At 37.4% G+C, this 22,190-nt stretch overlaps 2 protein-coding genes across 2 annotated transcripts; one reads left to right on the top strand and one right to left on the bottom strand.

Annotated features, from left to right (window-relative positions):
• Positions 1-2,458: 2,458 nt before the first annotated feature.
• On the bottom strand, positions 2,459-21,394 carry FRG1 (FSHD region gene 1). Its single transcript, XM_041751955.1, has 9 exons — positions 21,140-21,394; positions 18,994-19,064; positions 13,785-13,910; positions 12,951-13,008; positions 11,156-11,270; positions 7,242-7,346; positions 4,402-4,493; positions 3,773-3,883; positions 2,459-2,580 (listed from the first exon to the last, which is right to left on the bottom strand). Exons 1-9 carry the CDS (start codon positions 21,199-21,201, stop codon positions 2,544-2,546), a joined length of 777 nt encoding a protein of 258 aa, XP_041607889.1. The 5' UTR covers positions 21,202-21,394; the 3' UTR covers positions 2,459-2,543.
• LOC121489405 (uncharacterized protein C11orf98-like) lies at positions 5,257-7,235 on the top strand. The gene is made up of 2 exons (XM_041752456.1): positions 5,257-5,265; positions 5,467-7,235. Exons 1-2 carry the CDS (start codon positions 5,257-5,259, stop codon positions 5,902-5,904), a joined length of 447 nt encoding a protein of 148 aa, XP_041608390.1. The 3' UTR covers positions 5,905-7,235.
• Positions 21,395-22,190: the final 796 nt, after the last annotated feature.

Raw genomic sequence — 22,190 nt, 5'->3', positions numbered from 1 at the left:
AACAACAATAGGATCAAATAGATTCTAGAAGTAAAAATAACGTACGAAACTTAAAAATCACCAGATGTTTATTAACAGCAATTTGGAGGTGATAGAAAAGTGAGTCAGTGAACCTGCAAGTAAGAAAAATTGAAATTATCTAATCTGAAATGTGATGGACACTGAGGGGGCACTTGACGGGATGAGCACTGGGTGTTATACTTTATGTTGGCAAATCGAACTCCAATAAAAAAATGTACATAAAAAATGATCTGAAATGTGACCAAAGAAAAATTGGGTGTAGGGAAGCTTTTTGTTTAGTGTTTTTGTTATATATAAAGCCTTTTGACACGTCTACTGGACTGGCAAATCAGGGGAATGCTTTTTGTTTAGTGTTTTTGTTATATATAAAGCCTTTTGACACGTCTACTGGACTGGCAAATCAGGGGAATGCTTGATCAGAAGGCATCTTGATTTTGTCAGTGCTTTAAACAAAATTTTCATGACATCTTTTTTTGCAAGGAGAAAAATGTGGACCAGATGATATTTAGATGTATTTATTCTTCACTCCTGCCACTATGCCAGGCTGTAATGGGGTTTGGAGTAAAGTGCAATGATAGAAACGGGGAAGGAACAATTATCTGTGATTTTTTTATTGCCGCCTTCCTTCAGTTGCACATAAACTCCACAAGAGCAGGCAGTGGATATTTTTAATCTGTATCTTCCCCACTGCCAGGACCTGTAATTAGTTCTGCTCTCTGGAACTAGGACGAGACCTGCGGGAGCCTGAGGGGGAGCCCAGTGACAGGAATCCAGGAATGCATAATGTTCAGCAATTGAGGCAGACAGAATGCTTGTTCCAGGGAAATCAGTCAGCTGGCAGATGGTCTCAGGTACTGAGCTATTGTCGGAGGCAAGATTTCAATCTCTTGAGAGTAGTGTTTCTCAAAGTATAGTGCAGATCAGTTGCCTCAGAATTACCTGGAATGCTGGTTAAAATGTCAATTCTAGGGCACGATCCTAAACTTGCTGACATCTTTAAGGGTGGGTCTTGAAAATCTACAGGTACGCTAGGTGATTCTTACATGTATAAATATGAACTATATTTTTTAGGGGTTGGGAGCTGGCAAAAGCAAGGAACAGACTAAGTCTTAGGGTATGTGTCAAAAACTTGGCAATTGGCATCTTGGGCTGGAGATTTCTTTGTTGTGGGGGGCTGCTGTCCTGTACACTGTGGGATCTGTCCAGCATTCCTAGTCTGTAACCCTGTAGATGCTGGTAGCATTCCCCACCCCACTCCCCAGTTATGACAACCAAAAATGTCTCCAAACATTGCAAAATGTCCTCTGAGAAGCAAATTAGCCCCTGGTTGAGAACCACTGCTTTGGGGGACCCAAGTAGTAAGCATGTTCCTAACCTAAGGATCAGAGGAAGAAGAACACAAAATGGGGAGATATCTAGGTATTTGAATTGGAATGGCAAGTTAGGACTAGATTTACAACAAGAGCCCTTTTATAAGGTTGCTATTGGTAGCTTAGCTTCCTTGCTGTAGAGGGGCCATGTAACTCCAGAGCTGGTGACCTATGGAATATAAAGGCTGGGAACTAGACAGGTCTGGCACCTTAGGTCAGGTCTCAATCCTAGCTGTACATCATCAATGGGGAATTGTAAAAACATATGGATGAATCAGCCAGACTTGGTCCTTCTGAGAATTTCCAGGGTGAAGTCCAGGCCTTTGATACACAACCTGGATTCTGGAACACTCATAGGGTTGGATGACATCTGGAATACCATGTTCAGGAATTCAGAGAGACACAGGTGAGGAATGAAAGTGTTTCAGCCTAAAAGACCTCAGCAACATGTAGTATCTGAACCTTTTTAATAGCTCTGTTCTCCGTTCTCATCCTGTCCCATCATCCTCCACAGGTGAGGAAAAAAGCATTAAATACAGATACATTGTGGCTAAATTGCTCTAAGTAGGGAATTTTCCCAATTTTACTCTTATCTTCTGTTCTGAGCCTACTTGCTCTTTTGTAATGTTTCCTGTTCCCATCCTAGTACCTAATACCTGATTTCTTTCTCTTTTCCCAAGCCACTTTGTCTGATAACTGGCTTGTGTGAGTTTAGCAATATTTAGGAGGCAGAATCAATCAAAGCCCCGTTGACTAGATTGGGAGCTTCAAATTTCCTTTTGAAGGTCCCAATTAAGCATCAATGGTATAAAGACTGTGAAGCAATAAGAGATTCCATAAGCTACACAAGAAACACAAAGTTCATAGAGTAGCATCTCATGCTTTATGACAAACTCTAGAAAAGAAAAAAAAATTCTGTGGCATGTTCAGTGTGTACTCTCTTACAATTCCATGTGAAACACTGCAGTTAACTAAAAAGTACATCCACGGGGAATCTCAATTAAACTTGATTAATCTTGTTTAAACTAGCTACTAGTTCAGCAATAAATCCATAACAGCCCAAGAGCTCTGTAAAAACACTTCCAGTGATTATTTTATTCAGAAACAAACAAACAAACAAACAAACAAACAGGAGAAGAAACACAATTCTGGTCATTTGCAGTATCTATCAGCTTTCAATTTGGCTCTCCTGTTTAAACAAAGACAAATGATAAAAATTATGTAAAACAAGCCATATATAGTCAACTACTAAATACATACTCACACTCAGAAATTGTGTACTCAATTTTGATTATTATATTACCATTCTACTTATATTAAAATACTTTGTAATTAATATTTAACTTTTCAATGTTATGTTTCATACTAAATGCATTTTATTTATTAGTCTGTCCTAATCTTTAAGAAATGTTGCCTAAGAGCTTTTTCAATCCACAGTAGCAATTTTAATCACCTCTGAATTTAAGTAAGACCTAAACTTCTATTTAACAGGGTGGCAATGTTCTATTTTTATAAGTGGTAAAAGTTACAAGACATAGACCTTATTTCTTTTGCATCCATATCTTGATCTTTTTTTTACATTCTATTCTTGATTTCTTAAAACTATATACATGCTTTGCTCAGCAGGAAAAATTCTTGTATCACTAACTTCCGGTAACAACTTGATCAACTAGGTAATAGGAAAACAGGATGAAGCATTATCTTTATCAAGTAGAGTGAAGACATATTTTAAGACTGATTTTGCAACACAGGGCTTGAAGGAGTGGCAGATTACCAAATTCTCTTTCGATCTGGCACTTATTTGATTTATGTTTATAAAGTTACAGCTAACCCCCTCTACCCACTTTTTTATGTTATAAATCTAGGACATTACTTACCTAAATAAGAATAGTATTAGATATATATTAATAATGTGCTGTGATAAATATCCTGCATACTTCTAAATTCAACTTAATAAAAGCGGTTCAGTTTTATTTCATTTTATACTTAGTCATTTTTGAACTGATGTTTTTATCTCATTTTTAGGAACCTGTACTATTCTAACTAGAACCCACTGAATTTTGGAATTAAACTATTTCTTTCTAGCCCTGATTCTAATAGTTATAGAAAGGTAATGTCAAATTTATGAAGGAGTTTCAGTTAAACCTGAATGTTTTATAACAAAATATTTAAGTTTTTGGAATCTGGCTAATTTTAGATATTCTTTCTTGGGTGATCTTTCCCCAGACTTATGATGTCCTTTTTAGGTAACATTACTATGTTCACAAATTAGAAGACAAAAATTTAAGAACTGTAATAATTGAAAAAGAACACTGGTTATATATATATACCATTTCTACTGGATACTGAAAATAGTTGGAAATAAATAAAAATATACCTACCTGTCCAGAAGTGTTTCATGCAAAAATCCATCTTTCCGGGCCTTTTTGAGAATTTTACTGTCTTCTTTACTTATTTTAAGTTTGTGGTCTTGGAAACTCTGAAATTTCTTTCTGTTAAGAAAATGCCTTTCTTAAAAATCATCTCAAACTTTGATTATACATATTTATTCATAAACTTACAAATACTTTTAAACTCTCTTGTTTACTTAAAAAAATAATTGTATTTATTTAAAAACATATAGCTTTTCAACTGCAAAGATGACCTTAGTGCTCCTCCATGAAGAGGACAGCTATTTGGGCAGCTCTACAAAGCCCCATTTCCACTAAGGCATGTTAGCTGGAGACCCTAAATCCTATCTATGGAACAACATTTGGCTGGCATTATATACTGATAAGCTATAGTCATTTTATTAATGAATAGGGAGAAAAGACTAATCCAAGTGAACTTTAGCTTTGAAATCTAGCAAGGTAATTAGGAAAACTGAAGCTTTGAGAAAAGAAAAGCATTCAGCTTAGTTCTTTGTCCTAGAGTCTATTTTATGCTGCCTCTTGTCCTTCACATATTTTATGTGTCTTGAGAAGTACTTCACTGCCAAATCTGAAAGGTCTAAAAGGAAAAGAATACGTACACATAATTGATTTCACACTGTTTAACGTTTCCTTTGTCTTCTTCTGGAATATCATCTTTTTTCTTAGTTTCTCTTTCAGCACATGATCTAATCTGGACAGTGGAGATGCAAACCCAACAGGTTATACATGTATCTTCCCTTTCCCCACACTTTATTTATTTCATGAGAACCCCCTAGATGATTTCTTAATGCAAATGAAGACAACAATCAACTTAGCAATTGGATTCAGAAAAAGAGAGGTTCTCGATGTTTTTATTTACATATATAATTAAATAATCGTTATGTTCCTCTAGAACCTTTGCATCAAACACAAAAGACAAAATTATTTGAAGAACATTTTATAGATTAGATCCTGCTGAGCAATCAGGCAATAATTTAATTAATTTTGGCCACAAAGTAAATATTCAAATTATCCCAATAGTATTTATTTTATAACACTTAAAGTTTAAGATAGTAGGTATTTTACTTTGTATAGCTATTCCCAAATCCATTAAAACCTTAAACATGACACAGCTTACTTTTACTTAATTGGAATCCACTCCTTTTAAATCTTCCTTATATCCTCCTAAGTTGTGACAGATATTGTCACAATTCCATAAACTGATAAAGCAATTAGGATCCAATAAGTGGGACAAGAGAGAACAGAATTCAGGCCAGAGGAACTGGCAATTTGCAATCCAAAGGACTGGACTTACATCTCTAAGGATTTACATCTCCAAAGTGATCTTTGTGGCTAAGAGTCCAACCAGTGCTATATGTGTGACAGGTTTGATTAGCAGGATCCTAGGAGACCTGGGAAGATTACTGGCCAGGACCTGTGACAATACTACTTTTGGCAGGAGGGAATGTGTCCTGATGGATAAGGTTAGGCTATAAAGGTGGAATGGCTGATACAGACTAGCAGAGCCTATGAAGTAAAACATAGGTGGAAGGAGTTCTAGATTATCGCTGCTCAGAACTTCCAGGTACTTGACTAACCAAACAGGTCCGGGAAAATGTGACAGATACTTCATATAAAAACAGTTGTAATTAAAAACAGCACAATATTTTGTTTTTTCCCCATAGATTTTGTTTTGTTTTTCCTACATAGATGTTCTAAAGTATAGTGCTTTGGGGCCTCCCAGGGGGAAGATCAACCGGCCCCGAACGGAGCTGAAGAAGAAGCTGTTCAAGCGCCGGCGGGTGTTGAACCGGGAGAGGCGACTGAAGCATCGGGTAGTCGGGGCTGTGATAGATGAAGGGCTGATCACACAGCACCACTTGAAGAAGTGGGCGTCCAGTGCACGTGCCAACATTACTCTGTCTGGGAAGAAGCGCAGAAAGCTCCTCCAGCAGATCTGGCTGGCCCAGAAAGAGAAAGCAGCCATGGATGTGGAAGCCCCCACAAGGCCAGTCAGGACTAGTGGACCACAGCCCAAGCGGCAAAAAAGGACAAAAGCACCCCAGGATATAGACATGGAGGACCTTGGAGATGAGAGGGGAATCTCTCACCCCTTCCACTAGAAGATTCTAAGCTGGAGCCAGAAAGACTCTAGTTGTTCAGAGGACTTTGGAGAAGGCATTGCCCCTTTTTATTCTCCCCAGACTCCTCTTCCTTCATGGCCTAGTGACCTGTCATGGAGGGATATGTTAAGAGGAAGAGGGTGGTGAAGAAAGACTGGAGAACGGGGCCCCCTTGCAGTCAGCTCCACTTGTAATAAAGGCCCCAAAGCACTATACTTTATTTGCATTGTTTTAAAAAACCATACTTTTAGGTAAGTGAGAAATCCACCAGCATTTTCTAATAACCTGTTTCTTGAGAGGGAGTATGATATGGAATGTCAGAATAGATTCCAGTCAGCTCGGCCTACATACACATCCTGACTCTATCATATTTAGCTGTGTGGGTTTCATAACTGATCACAACAGGTGAAGATATAAGGAGGCTCAAAGGCTCTCTCTTCATTGGTTATGTTAAGATAATAGGTACCTCACAGGAACTTTCTGAAGATTCAAGAAGGCAGTACATGTCACATTCAGCTGAGTGCCTGAAGCTACAGGCTTCTGTCCTGGTTTGTGTGTTGTTGGTGGTTATTTTTTAAACGTAATTTAAAAAAATCTTATGATTTAACACTTTTCATACACCTTGTAATTCATCCTCAGATATAACTGCACACCTACAGAATGATGCATATTCAAAGCTGGGTGTTACAGCACTGTTTGTATGAGTAAAAGATTGGAACTAGCCTAAATTTGCATTTATGAAGAACTGATCAAATAAATTACAGTATATCCCTAAAATAGAATATTATGTAGCTGTTAAAAAAGAGAAAAAATTTCTACACAGTGATAAGGGAAAATCTCCCAGAGAACAATGTTAAGGAAAAAAACCCAAAGTGTAAAGGAGTATATGCAGGAGCTTAACTTTATTGTAAAAAAGCAGAAAATTATCAACGTTTTTATTAAGAAACTAATAGGCTATAGAAAGGAGTTATCTCTTTATATGCTTATATTTTTAAAATTTTGAACCATGTGAACATATCTACTCAAAAATTATATTTTAAAATGCAAGCAAGAAAAAAAATAGGCCTAAAAAAGCATGTGGAACTACTCAAAAAAAGATACAAATATATAGAGGCAAGATGTCATAATTTCTCTACCACATGGTACAAACAAGCCAACATTTATAGGACTTATAATTAAACTTTTTATAATAAAGCTTATTTGGAGAATAGTATAAAAAACTGCATTACATCTTTAAAGTGATAGTAAATGACTATTCAAACACTTTAAAGATACAGCATTATATGAGACATCATGTACGTGACATATATCAGTCTATAGAGAAATGTGATGATTACCTTTATCATTTCTTCTTCTCCTGCTGTTTTACTTTTTGCTTCTATATCACCTGCTTCATTGCATCTAATGAAGCAGCTATTTGAGGCCAATAAAGCCATTTTCCCCTATATAAAACAAAGTAACAACAAGAAAGTTACAAGAATACCTGCAAAAGAATTCTTAAGCCTTGAGAATGAAATTAATTCCTCCTCTTACCCCCAACTCTAAAAGCAATCATTAATAATTTGGAGAAAACACAGAAAAAAATTATACAGAAAAGAAAACCAAAATCACCTTTAATCTTACTACTCAAAGATAACCCAGTAAATATTATTAGTATATTCTATTAGTAGGACTGAATTCTAACTAGGTAAAGTAGAACTGTTTCCTTTGGCCTTAGAGACCTATTGAGGATATAACCTAGATCTGCTTGAAAAATAATTTAAGACAATAAAAAAGACAATAAAAAAATATATAATGCACAGTAATTTACTCAAAAAGTGTTATCAGTAAAATTGTCTTCATTAATTAGAAAATATAAAAATGTATGAGAGCTAGTTTTTGGTGCTTTTGAATTTACTGCTCAGAACTTTAAGAATTAACGTCAGGAATGCCTGGAAGGCTCAGCTAAGCATTTGCCTTCAGCTCAGGTCATGATCCCAGAGTCCTGGGATGGAGTCCCCCACTGGCTCCCTGTTCAGCTAGGAGCCTGCTTCTCCCTCTCCCTCTCCCTCTGCCTGCCACTCCCCCTGCTTGTGCTGTCAGCTAAATAAATAAATAATTTAAAAAAATGTCAGAGGGACTTTTTATGTGGACAGAAATATTTACACTTTTTTTTTTTAGTTGTGGACAGAAATATTCATACTAGTTTTAGTTGTTCAATGCTCAGTGTTATACTGATTCTTTTTTTTTTTTTTAAGATTATATTTATTCATGAGAGACAGAGAGGCAGAGACACAGGCAGAGGGGAGAAACAGGCTTCTTGTGGGGAGCCCGAAGTGGACCTTGATCCCAGGACCCCTGGGATCACGTCCTGAGCTGAAAGTAGAGGCTCAACCACTGAGCCACCCAGGTGTCCCTATGTTATACTGATTCTAATTGGCAAACTTGAAAACTAATTTTCTTGTGTGTCTATAGGTAGATTACACATTCCCTTAACAAATATAAACCTAAATTATGACATAAATGACTCCTTTGGAAAACTTTGAATACCTTAAACATCAGACAAGATATTTACAAATACAATCATTACAAAATGTATTAATAACTTTATATCACACCCAGTTACAAAAGGGCTAACAACAAGGATTTTTTTTTTTTTTTTTAAGGATTTATTATACAAGGTGGCCAGAGCTGGGTTTTCTACTATCTAGATGACGCTTGGTAGGCCAGATATGGTTGTATGGTCCAATGTAATATAAGCCCATGCTGCTGACCTCTCAGTCAAGGCCCTCTTAGCAATCAAGTTTTTGTTTCATCAGAGACTTTTAAGTGTCTCTTTCTCATTTAAATTTTAAAAATTTAGTGTCTTTCCTAAAAATAAAGGGAAATGAACTTCCCTAACATTCAGTATGAGTGTTGGTATTTAACTTATCATCATCTTGGCCTTACAATAAGCTGGCCTTTTCCATTGCTAAAAATTTTTATTAGAAGCACCTCATTATATTAGTAGGGTCACCTAGAAGGGGTTGCGACCCATCAGTAGTTCATGAAATCAATTTAGTGGGTCCTGATCAGTATTGGAAAAAAACCATACAAAGAAAGAAGAGGTAAAGAGAACAGAAAATGCTGCAGGGCACAACATATAGATAAATAGGAATTAAGTACAACTCTTGCTTCAGTTATACTATGAATACACTGGGCTGAAATGTAAAAATGTTTCTTTCACTGGACTGAGGTCAGAAAAGTTTGAAAGCTACTGTACCAGAGATTTTATCCTGGGAACAAATCTAAATAATTGCCTTTTTTGGGGGGAATGCTGGCTTATTTATCATCTTGGAAAACACTATTGGATCCTATTCTGAATTCCTTATTGCATATTCCCATTGATGCAGTGAAATTACTGAACTCCTCTTCCGTTGGTGCCCACCAGTCCTTCCTGTTCTTTTTTTTTTTTTTTTAAATCCTTTCTGTTCTTGATATAGTATCTATTTTTAGGAGACTGTTTAGCTTTGGTATATTTTTGTTCAATCTTTACTGTTTACACAATAGAAAAAGGAACTTCTGTATTCTGAAACAACAGACACAGACTTAACAAAATACCTATCTATTACAAACTGCCTACTTATAAGATCAATAAAAATTAATGTATTATCTTCATGCTTTTTTTGTACTAAAATTATCTTTTTGTACACTATTTGCTTTTCTCTTTGAGCTTTACTATAAATGCAGACATTTAGAGACTAATTGATTTCAATGAACCATTATTATCATTACTTATTACTTTATGCAGATTGTCCTGAGGCCATTCCCTTAAGCTTGCTCCATTGTCATCTTACTACAGTCCATGTTTTTGAAAGTATCCATAATTTTTGCTAAGAAGATATTCCTGAACTGTCCTGTTTTCCTGCCCCAAGACATAAAATTGGCTACTTTCTGTGGAGTCCTAGATCTTTAATGAAAAATAAGACCCAAATCTAGGCACCAAGGGTATACAAAAATGAGGATGGGCAGAAGTACTACTGCTGTTTTTGTTGCACTATTTCTTCTTCCCGTTTTATTGAGATATACTGGACATAATCACTTCATAAATTTAAGGTGTAAGACATAATGGTTTGGCTTAATACTTATTGTGAAGTGATTATCTCAGTAAGTTTAGTTAGCATCCATCATCTCATGCAGTTAACAATAAAAAGCATAAAAAACAATTTTTTTCCTTGTGATGAGAAATAAGGATTTACTCTCTAAACAACTTTTCTATATATCATACAGCATGCTGGCTGTAGTAATCATGCTATATATTATTTCCCTGGCACTTATTTATCTTTTAACTGGAAGACTGTACCTTTTGACCACCTCCTTCCCCCAATTCCCACTTCCAACACCCTCTACACTCCGGTAACCAACTGCAAGTCTGATGTCTTTTTCTGAAGTTTTTAAGATTCCATATGTAAGTGAGATCATACTTGTTTTTCTTTGTCTGACTTGTTTCACTTAGCAAGGTCTATCCATGTTGTTACAAACGGCAAGAATTACTCATCTCTTTATGGGTGAATAATATTCCACTGCATATGTATATACCACAACTTCTTTATCCATTTATCTATCAATGTATGCTTAGGTTGTTTCTAGGTCTTGGCTCTTGTAAGTAATACTGATACAAACATGGGGGTACAGATATCTTTTCAAGTTCGTTTTTTTTGTTTCCTTTGGATATATTCACACAAGTGGGACTGTTGGATCTTATAATTTTATTTTTAATTTTTTGAAGAACTTCCATACTGTTTTCTGAAGTGCTACATCGGTTTGCATTCCCACCCGCATAGCACAAGGGTTTCTTTTTCTCCACATCCTCTCAGCATTTATCTCATCTTTAGAAGATGGTTATTCTAACAGGCAGGAAGTGATACCTTACTGTGTTTTTGATTTGCATTTCCCTAATGACTAGTGATGTTGAGCATCTTTTCATGTACCTATTGGCCTTTCATATATTTTCTCTGGGGAAAAAAGTTTAGTCAAGTCTTTTGCTCATTTTTAAATTGTGTTATTTGTTTTTTGCTATTGTATTAGCTCTTTATATATTTTGGATATTAACGCCTCATCAGAAATATGGTTTGCAAATATTTTTTCTCGTCCTATAAGTTATCTTTTCACTTTGTTGATGATTATTTCTTTTGCTATGTTGCACTATTTTTCAAGACTTTTTAAGGATATGACTGTTAAAGACCGTATCTTATATTGACAAGAAGCTTTTATGAACAATAATAGCACTTACATCTTGAAAGACTGGTTCCCATTGTTCTCTTGGTCCGATTGCATCTGACCGCCCCACAACAAGTCCATCTGAATTAATACCAAGGTATTTTCCATAGCCAGATTTCAGGGCAATTCTTTAACAAAAAAGAAATGTTAAAAACTGAAAGAAAATCAAATATAGAAAAAAATAATGTGTGTGTGTGTATGTGTGTCTGTATAAAAACCCAGACTAGGGCAGCCCCCAGTGGCACAGCGGTTTGGTGCTGCCTGCAGTCTGCGGTGTGATCCTGGAGACCCGGGATCGAGTCCCACGTCGGGCTCCCTGCATGGAGCCTGCTTCTCCCTCTGCCTGTGTGTCTATGAATAAATAAAAATAAAATCTAAAAAAAACAAACAAAACAAAACCCAGACTAGCCATAGTCCAAATTTTCAAAAGCCACATGTGGCTAGTGACTACCATAATGGACAGTGTAGTTCTATATAAGTAACTTTATTTCATACTTATAATTTTATATCTTACTTATATCATACTCCTATTACATGCTATCAGATCACTCTCCAAAAAAAATCTGTATCAATATTCTCACCTCAAATTAGGAGAGCATCATTTTACATAGAACTATTAACATTCTTTTAGAAAAAATTAGAATATCAGAGGAAAAAATAGCATCCTATTTAATTTATACTTTAACCATTGTAAGTGACATTTGTACTTCCTTTCCTTTTAGTTTTTAAGTTACCTTCTTAATCATTTTTATATTGATGTCTTACTGCTTTCTTCAATGTTATGAATTCTGTATATACATACAAAGAATAAAAACTCATTGCCTGTTTCCTACACTTACCATTCAAAGAAAGTTGTGAAATGACAATGTGATTTTTTAATGAAATAAAATATGATTTCTAACTGTTAGCTTACCAATCCCTTGTGATGCCAAGGGATTGATTTTATATTCATTTATAGGTTAATTACAGTATAAAACAAATCATCATGTTGATGCAACCAATTATTAGAATACTGAAATTCATTTTCTGTATGCACTACCCAAAGTATCATACTGTACTTTTGCACTGTGATAATTAAAAAGGTCAGCTTATAAAATTGTAAAAACAGTGAGTAAAAAATTCTTTTGGTCTTCATGACTATTTAACATTCTCTGGTTTCAATAGTATTCCCTTCTTATATCTTCCTGTTTATCTCTTGTGAGATAAACAAGTGAGTTCATGTATCACAGCAAGTGAGTTCATGTGTCACAGCAACACCATACCAGGTTTCGCCTATGTCGGTTTTCTTTACATGATCTTTCTAACCTATGTCTTATCTGGTCTGTGACATTATTAATCCTTATTTCTTTTCTAGCCTAGGATTATGTATTGCTAGAAATCATAGTGTATGCTTTTATTTGGAGCTTTCATTCTCTTTCAAAAACACAGTTGCTGCAAATGAAATTTAATAATACCAAAATATGGCATATATAAGTTTTATTTTTAATCTTTTAAAAGATTTTATTTATTTATTCATGAGAGACACAGAGAGAGAGGGAGACACAGAAGCAGGCTCCACGCAGGGAGCCTGATGTAGGACTCCATCCTGGGACTCCAGGATCACACCCTGAGCCAAAGAAAGACACTTAACTGTTAAGCCAGCCAGGCGTCCCTAAGTGCTTTATTTTTAAAATGTCACAAAATATATTTTCAAAAAGACTGTTTTGCTGTTTACATCAAAATTGCTGTGTGGACTTAATTAGCTACATATAGAAAATTTTCAGTGAATAAAATTAAGTTAAAAGGTGATTATAGTTCAACCTACTTACCTAGAATCAGACAATTTGACAGCTGTAAACTGCTCTGGAGGACTAGGGCCCTCATCAACTACAGGAGAAAAACATTTTGAAATAAATTTGACATTTGTTATAAATATAAATGTAAAAATTTCTTCAGCTTTAAAAAACGTTTTCTTTTAAAATTAAATATAAGAATATTGTGATATTTTTATTTAATCATAATATACTATTCAGATTAGAGTATCAAGATCTGCTTATCTTCTTATAACTACAGAGTTAATTTTACATACTTAATAGGCAGGTCAGCTTGATGCTCACTTATAAAATATTTTCTTCCTGTGTTTTAAAATGCACTCAGTACATAAACAAATAAGCACTTACTATTTAAAAAACTAAATGGTTTAACTTATTCAAGGGATGGACATTCAAATAAAAAAATACTGCTTTTCATCTTCTGATTACTTTATATCTCATTAATGCTTATACTGATGGGATAGGAGGGATAACAATTATTATAATTAATAATCAAATTATTAATAATGCTCCAGGTTAGTTTTGACAAAAGGTCCAAAGAATAAAGGAATAAAATCTTTGACACAACAACGTTTCCCTTTCAATTTCAGTTGTTCATGTTGTTTTTGATTTCCATTGATACTCTTCTGGAAGAATACAGAATGTTTTTAAATGCTTACACTGGAAGAGGGATTTGCTAGTATCTGGTAAATATTAAGGAAGGAAAAAAGGGAAGACTCAAATGCAATGGATTTATTCCTTTGAGATTAGATTTGGCCAAGTGAATGAATGTCATAAAATATATACTTTTAAGTGGTCTTTTCCTTTCCATTGCTTCTACTAGACACAAACCTTCTTTATGTGGAGCTCCCAATGTAAAAAGTCCATTGTCAAGTGCATGTATATAGGTTCCTTTATCCATTTCAATTGCTATGGTTCCTGAAATTTCACCGAAGTTTGTGACTGTCCACCAGATTCCTAAAAAACAAAATTAAAATTTTAGATTTGACACAAGGTTCTTATTTGTTGTTCTTGTTGTCATCACTTATTTTTAAAAACTTTTATTTTGCAGTTATAAGAAACAATACAGAGACATCTCATATACCCTTTACTCATTTCTCCCAGTGGTAACATCTTACATATCTATAGTACAATATTAAAACCAAGAAACTACCCTTTATTCAAACTATGAACCTCATCACACTTCATTAGTTTTACATATACTCACTCATTTCATGTATAGATGTAGGTGACCACAATCAAGATTACATTCTTTTTAAAATGTAAAATAGCAGTGCATGTGAAGGCACAAAACGATAGAGAACAGTCTCTTTCGTCCATTGCCCCAGTCATCCATGACTGCTTTCCAAAGGCAATGACTATTATAATGTATTTCTCACATATTCTTCCAGAAAGACTTTCTAGCACAGTATTTTTTTTCAAGTTTTTATTTAGATTCCAGTTAGTTAACATACAGTGTAATATTAGTTTCAGGTACAGAATTTAGTGATCCATCACTCTGCTTATCACAGCAAGGGCCTTTTTAATACCCGTCACCCATTTAACCACATCCTCCCGGCCACCTCCCCTCCAACAACCCTCAGTTTATTCTCTATAGTCAAGAGTCTGTTTTCTGGTTTGGCCCCTCCCTTCCTCTCTTTTTTCCCCTATGTTCATCTGTTTTGTTTTCTGAATTCCACATACAAATGAAATCATATGGTATTTTTTCTCTGATTTATTTCACTTAGCAAAATGCTCTCTAGCGCCATCTCCTGGCAAATGGCAAGCTTTCTTTTTCTTTCTTTTTTTTTTTTGTGGTCTAACACAGTATTGTTATTTAAAAAGATTTTATTTATTTGACAGAAAGACAAAGCATAAGTAGGGGGAATGGAAAGCAGAGGGAGATGGAGAAGCAGACTCCCCACTGAGCAGGGAACCCAGTGCAGAGCTTGATCCCAGGACCCTGGGATCATGACCTGAGACAAAGGCAGACACGTAACTGACTGAGCCACCCAGGTGCACCCTAACACAGTATTCTTAATCATGACTTCGGATCAGCAACAAAATGAGCAGAAATTGTGTACTCTATGTACACGAAAATAAACGGGTTTCTTTTTAAAAATTCATTTTTAATTCAAGTAAAATTCATATACTTTGTTATGTTAGTTTCATATGCATATTATAACTCAGCAATTCTATACATTTCTCAGTGTTCATCAAGATAAGTGTATTCTTAATTCCCCCTCAACTATTTCACCCATCCACCTACTCATGCTGCACATTCAATGCAATCCCTGTCAAAATACCAAGAACATTTTAAATAGAACTAGAATAATCCTAAAATTTGTATGGAACCACAAAAGATCTCAAATAGCCAAAGAAATCTTGGAAAAGAATCCAAGATTTCAAGAAATACTATATTGCTGTAGTAATAAAAACATTATGGTACTGGCATAAATACAGATATATAAGTTATTGGAACAGAATGTCCAGAAATAAACCCACACTTTTTTTTTTTTAAGATTTGAGAGAGAGAGAGAGAGAGAGAGAGAGAGAGAGAGAAAGAGCATAAGAAAGAGAACACAAGTGGGGGACGGTCAATGAGAAAGGGGGATGCTGACTACTCGCTGAGCAGGGAGCCTGAAGTGGAACTTGATTCCAGGACCCCAAGATCATGACTTGAATCAAAGGTAGACAATTAACATACTGAGCCACCCAGGCACCAAACCTACACTTTTATGGGAAATTAATTTATGACAAAGAAGGCAAGAATACAGAATGGGAAAAAAACAATCTTCAACAAATGGTGGTGGGAAAACTGGACCATTTTCTTACACCATATACACAAATAAACACAAAATAGATTAAAGACCTAAATGTGAGACCTGAACCCAAAAAATTTCTATAAGCAAACATATACAGTATCCTTCCTGATTCTTTGACATCAGCCATGGAAATATTTTTCTTAGTATGTCTCCTCTGGCAAAGAAAACAAAATTAAATTACTGAGACTTCACCAAAATAAAAAGCTTTTGCATAGTGAAGGAAACCACTGACAAAACAAAAAGACAATCTACTGAATGGGAGAAGCTAGTTGCAAATGATACCTCCAATAAGGGATTAGTATCCAAACAATACAAAGAATTTATACAACGTAACACCACAAACCTCCCAAATAATCCAATTAAAAAATGGGCTGAGGATGTGAGTAGATATTTTTCCAAGTAAGACATACAGATGACCAACAGACACAAAAAATGCTTATTAACATTATTAATAACCAGGAAAATGCAAATTAAAACCTCAATATTGCCTTACAACTGTTAGAATGGCTAAAATAAAACGGACAAGAAGTAACAAGTGTTGGTGAAGATGTGGAGAAAAAGGAACCCTTGTGCACTGTTGGTGGAAATGCAAATTGGTGCAGACTGTGGAAAATAGTATGGAGTTTCCTCACAAAATTAAAAATAGAATTACCATATGATCCAGTAATTCCATTACTGGATATTAACCCAGAGAAAATGAAAACACTAATTTGAATAGATGCATTCCTATGTTTACCGCATCAGTTTATAGCTGGGCTTTTTGTTCTAATGATCTACATATTGTTTTTATGCTAAGACCAAACTGTTTTGATTAGTATATTTTTGTAACATAGTTTGAAATCAGGAAGTCTGGTGTCTCCAGCCTTGTTCTTCTTTCTTAAGATTACCAGCTATCTGGAGTCTTTTGTGGTTCCTTACAAATTTTAGGACTGTTTGTTCATTATTTGTGAAAAATGCCTTCGGAATTTTGATAGAGATTGCACTGAATCTATAGATTGCTTTGAGATAATATGAGAATTTTAATAATTTAATTCTTCTGATCCACAAGCATGGACTATCTTTCCATTTATATGTATCTTCTTCAACTTCTTTTATCCATGTCATACTTTTCAATGTACAGGTCTTTTTACATCCTTGTTAATCATTTCTTGGATGTGACACCAAAGGTGAAAATAACAAAAGAAAAATTAGACAAAATGAACTCATCGAAATGAAAAACTTTTGGGGCACCTGGATGGTTCAGGTAGTGATCTTAGGGTTGTGGAATCGAGCCCTGAGAATCTTAAGATTCTCTCTCTCCTTCTCCTTCTGCCCCTCCCCTGCCTCTGTCACCCTCTCTAAAAATAAAAAAATAAGAAAAAAAAGAAAAACTGTGCACCATAGGACACTATCAAGAGAGTAAAAAGACAATTTTGAGAATGGTAGGAAACATTTGTAAATCATATATCTGACAAGAGATTAACATCCAGAATACATGAACAACTCTTAAAACTCAACAAGAGCAACAAAACAACCCATTTCAAAAAACAGGTAAAGGATTTGAATAGGTATTTCTCCAAAGAAAATACAGAAATGGCCAACGAGAATTGCTCAATATTGCTAATCAATGAAGAAATGCAAACTGAAACCGTAATGAGATACCATTTCATACCCACTAGGATGGCTATTATCAGAGAACCAGAAATAACAAATGTTGGTGAGGATATGGAAAAATCGAAACCCTGTGCACTGCTGGTGGAAATATAAAATGCAACTATGCAAAACAGTATGGTGGTTTCTCACAAAATTAAAAATGGCATTACTGTCATGATCCAGCAATTCCACTTCTAGGTACATGCCCAAAAGAACTGAAACCAAAGTCTTTAAGAGTTATCTGTACACCCGTATTCCTCGCAGAATTATCCACAATAGGCAAAAAGTGGAAATAATTCATGTGTTCATTGAAATATGAATGGATAAATGCAGTATATACACAATGGAGTATCAGTCTTAAAAGGAAGACTGACACATGCTGTAACATGGATGAACCTTGAAGACCTCCTGATTTCAAAAACTTGTGAAGTGACAGTAATCAAGACAAATCAACAGAACAGACAAATCAATGGAACAAAGTCCAAAAATATATCAGCACATATAAAGTCAAATGATTTTTGACAAACGTATTAAGGCAGTTTAATGGAGAAAGGAAAGTCTATTCAACAGTGGTGCTAGAACAACTGGTTATCAAAATGAAAAAATGAAAAAAAGAACTTTGATCCCTAATTCACACAAGACTAAAAATTAATGAGATAGATCATAGATCTTTTTTTAAATAAATTTATTTTTTGTTGGTGTTCAATTTACCAACATACAGAATAACACCCAGTGCTCATTCTGTCAAGTGCCCCCCTCAGTGCCCGTCACCCATTCACCCCCACCCCCCACCCTCCTCTCCTTCCACCACCCCTAGTTCGTTTCCCAGAGTTAGGAGTCTTTATGTTCTGTCTCCCTTTCTGATATTTCCCACACATTTCTTCTCCCTTCCCTTATATTCCCTTTCACTATTATTTATATTCCCCAAATGAATGAGAACATATAACGTTTGTCCTTCTCCGATTGACTTACTTCACTCAGCATAATACCCTCCAGTTCCATCCATGTTGAAGCAAATGGTGGGTATTTATCGTTTCTAATGACTGAGTAATATTCCATTGTATACATAAACCACGATAGATCATAGATCTAATGAGAAACTAAAACTGAAGCCTCATAAAGAAAACGTGGAAGAAGTTCTTCATGACCTTGGGGTAAGCAACAACTTCTTAGACTGAAGATATAAGATGGTAATGTAACAGAAAAATAGTAATAAATGGAATCTTATAAAAACTAAAAACTTCTGGGACACCTGGGTGGGGCCTGCTTCTCCCTCTGCCTGTGTTTCTGCCTCTCTCTCTGTCATGAATAAATAAATAAAATCTTAAAAAAAAAAACATTTATTATAGTTGAAAAAATTATAATTGAAAATTTTTTTAAAATTTTTTAAACTTTTGCTTTAAGAAAAATACCATTTAATAAAATTAAAAGTTAAACCATAGACTAGGAGCAAAGAGTCAGAACTGTATCGGACCCCGGGATCACTCCCGGAGCCAAAGGCAGACGCTCAGCTGCTGAGCCATCCAGACGTTCCACTAGGAAAATATTTTTAAAGGCATCTCAGCAATATTAACTTTTCCCAGAATAAAGTATGGAAAACTTACCAACAATATCAAGTTGAGTTTCTTCATCTTCTTCTCTTTTTCTCTTCTTCTCTTTGCTCTTTTTCTTCTTACTGTAAGAGATAATTTATATAGATAAGTTTAGAAATATTGATTTGATGTTAAATATCTAAGATGGAATCTTAGAAGCCTCTTTTAAGCTGTACACAGATTTATGAATTATTGATTCACAGTTATCTACACCGATATATTCTCTTGCTTCTAATACTGAGAAGTCAGTTCTGATCCTGTATGTATTGTATTATAGTTAAGAGAACAGGCTCTGGAGGACTGCCTTTTTAATCTTGTTATTTCTTAGCTCTGCGACTTTTGGAAAATTTCTTAATCGCTGTCAGCTTCTCATCTATAACATGAGGATAATAATTTATGCTCTTAAGGTTACTGCGAGGATTAAGAGTGAATGTGAATCTTCCTATGTTGCTGGTGAAAATGAAAAATGGTACAGCTGCTTTAGGAAATAGTTTGGAGTTCTTCAAAAAGTTAAACAGAGTTATCATATGACCTAACCTACGTACTGCTAGGTATATACCCAAGAGAAATGAGAACACACATCCACACAAAAATTTTCTAAGAAATTCGTAACAGCATGATTCCTAATAGCCAAAAAGTGGAAATAACCCAGATGTCCTTCAACGGGTGAAAGGATAAACAAAATGTGTTATATCCATACAATGGAATATTATTCAGCCATAAAAATAAGGATACTGATACATGCTAGACATGGATGAAGCCAGATACAAGAGACCGCATATTGTATGACTCCATTTATATGAAATATTCAGAAGAGGCAAACTGATAACAGAGAGAAAGTATATTAGTGGTTGCGGGGATGAGGGAAGAGCGGACTGGAGAGGGACTACTAAGGATTATGGGGTTTCCTTCCCAGACCATGAAAATGTTGGACAACATGACAGTGGGGGAACTTTGCAGACTAAACACTAAAACCCACAGAACTGTGCTTTATAGGGTGAATTTTATATGTATCATATCTCAGTAATAAAAAAAAAAACACCCGGGGGGGGGGCGTTTTCCAAATAAGTCGTATTCAAAGTGCTTAGAGTTGTTCTAGGCCGGCAGAAAGTGCTATCCACGCATGTTAATGGTGATTGATAGTTGTGATGAGCATAAGATGCGCTTATTTGTATTTTCATGGAAACGTAAGCTTTCAGAACCTAACTCTCCCCTCTCTCCTGTAAAGCCAGGCAGGACAAGCTTCAGATTAAAGTTTATTTTTTTATTATTTATTTTATTTTTTTTTATTTATGATAGTCACAGAGAGAGAGAGAGAGGCAGAGACACAGGCAGAGGGAGAAGCAGGCTCCATGCAGGGAGCCCGACGTGGGACCGATCCCGGGACTCCAGGGTCTCCAGGGTCACCAGGGTCACGCTCCGGGCCCAAGGCGGCGCCAAGCCGCTGAGCCACCCGGGCTGCCCCCTTGTGTCAGTTCTCTTACCGCTAATCTTTCCTAATGAATAAATAGAAGCTCCAGGATATTAACGGACCTGCCACAAACTGCTACACTAGTAACTGCTGAGAACCCAGGCCTGAGCTTATATACCTGTCAAAACGCACATCTGCATATTGTATTAAAAAAATTAAGGATTTGCTTTTTTTGGGCGGGGGGGAGGGAGGGATGATTAATTAAGGATTTTGGGGGGGAAATGAAGGATTTTTTTTTTTGAGGGGAGAAATTTAAGGAGTACTGGGTGGGGAGGCGGGCGCGAAGATAACGAGCCCTAACAGAAGACGTCGTTGTCACCACCTGCAGCACGAGACCAAGGCAGACGCGCCGAGCAGCGGTCTGGGGGGCTCCTGACCCGGGCCAGGCCTGCAGCTCCCGGCTCGCGGTCGCGCCCTCAGGGCTCCTCCGTCTGGAAGGCGCGGCCGTCAGGGCCACGTCCCGGCGCGCGTCCGGCCGGCCCCGCGCGAGCGCCCGGAACTGCCTGGCAGCCACAGACCCGGGGCCGGAAGCAGGCCCGAGGGCGGGGCGCCGGAGTTCGCGGGGCGCCGGAGTTCACGGCTCCCTCCCAACCCGAGTTCCGCGAGACTCTCCTCTCCACGGGGGCGGGGGGGGGTGGGCGCTGTCGGAGGAAGAGACCCAGTCTCCCGCGCCAACTCTGCCCTTACCTCTTGGCCTTGGTTCCCTTGAGCACGAGTTTGGTGGACTTCACGTAGGAGTATTCGGCCATGGTTGGGGGACGCCCTGTCCGCAGAGGGGAGAGCGGGCTAGCGGCAGAAGACCTCCACTGGAGGAGGAGCTGGCGAGGGACGCCCTCCCCGCGCACAACAGCAGGGACTCCCTGAGAGCGCAGGCGACGGCGCCTCCGAGCCCCGGGCGTTATTTTTCACCCGCCTCTTGGCGCCTTCTTCCTGTTTACAGTCTGGGGCTACGGCAACGGCAGAGGGCCGAAATACCTCAGGGTTCGTTTGCTTTGGAGAAGCGCGGGTTCGCGTTTCCGCAAAAGAGAAAACCCAGGAGGACGCGCCCCCTGGCGGCCGCCGAGGGCCTGAGGGCTGTGGGGGCGCGCTAGAGGTGTCCTGCTAGGTGTCCCGGGGAGGCGACCGGGTGATGAGCCAGGTGATGGGGCTCCCGGGGCGCCTCCCCGCTTTCCTGGGCGTGAGCTGGGCCTCCGAGGGCTTGCGAGCCCTTCCCATCCCATCAATTCCTATTGCGGTCGGAATCCGGGTGCAGGTGCGGCGGGAGGCTGAGGTGCACACTCAACGTTTTATTTTTATTTGAGAGAGAGGGAGAGAGAGAGAACGACAGCAGGAGGAGGGGCCGAGGGCGAGGGAGAAGCCGACTCCGGGGAGCTCCGTGTAGGGCTCCCTCCCGGGGCACCATCCCAGGGTTCCACCCAGGGACTCTCTTCTGGGACTCTGTGACCATGACCTGAGCCCAAGGCAGACCCTTCACCAACTCAGCCACCCAGGTGCCTCTCACAACACTTCCCTGATTCCCTTTTCTCCCACTTCCAAACCACCTCTGATAATGCTGCCTGAATGATCATTCTAGAGAACTCGCTGATTATTCCCCAATCTAAAAATCTATTAAAGGCAACCTATTAGTTTCAGGAGAGAAACTCCTGGCATCGCTTAGTAAACTATTGGCAGTCTGGCCCCATTTCCCACCACCTAACCCTTGCCACCGTAGTCCCACTAAATGGTTGGAAAAGTCTGA

This window comes from Vulpes lagopus, chromosome 4, assembly GCF_018345385.1.
Source record: "Vulpes lagopus strain Blue_001 chromosome 4, ASM1834538v1, whole genome shotgun sequence".
NCBI classification, from domain to species: Eukaryota; Metazoa; Chordata; class Mammalia; order Carnivora; family Canidae; genus Vulpes; species Vulpes lagopus.
Note: the sequence above shows the minus strand (reverse complement) of the source record. Positions and strands in the feature narration are given on the sequence as shown.

Excerpts from the sequence above, each read along its gene's own strand:
- FRG1 (XM_041751955.1), bottom strand. The coding sequence starts at position 21,201 with ATGGCCGAATACTCCTACGTGAAGTCCACCAAACTCGTGCTCAAGGGA. Across the intron at positions 7,347-11,155 it reads GGGAACCAGTCTTTCAAGAT|GGGAAAATGGCTTTATTGGC; the intron begins GTAAGTGCTATT and ends TGTTTTATATAG. Across the intron at positions 4,494-7,241 it reads GAGAAGAAGAAATGATAAAG|ATTAGATCATGTGCTGAAAG; the intron begins GTAATCATCACA and ends TCCACTGTCCAG.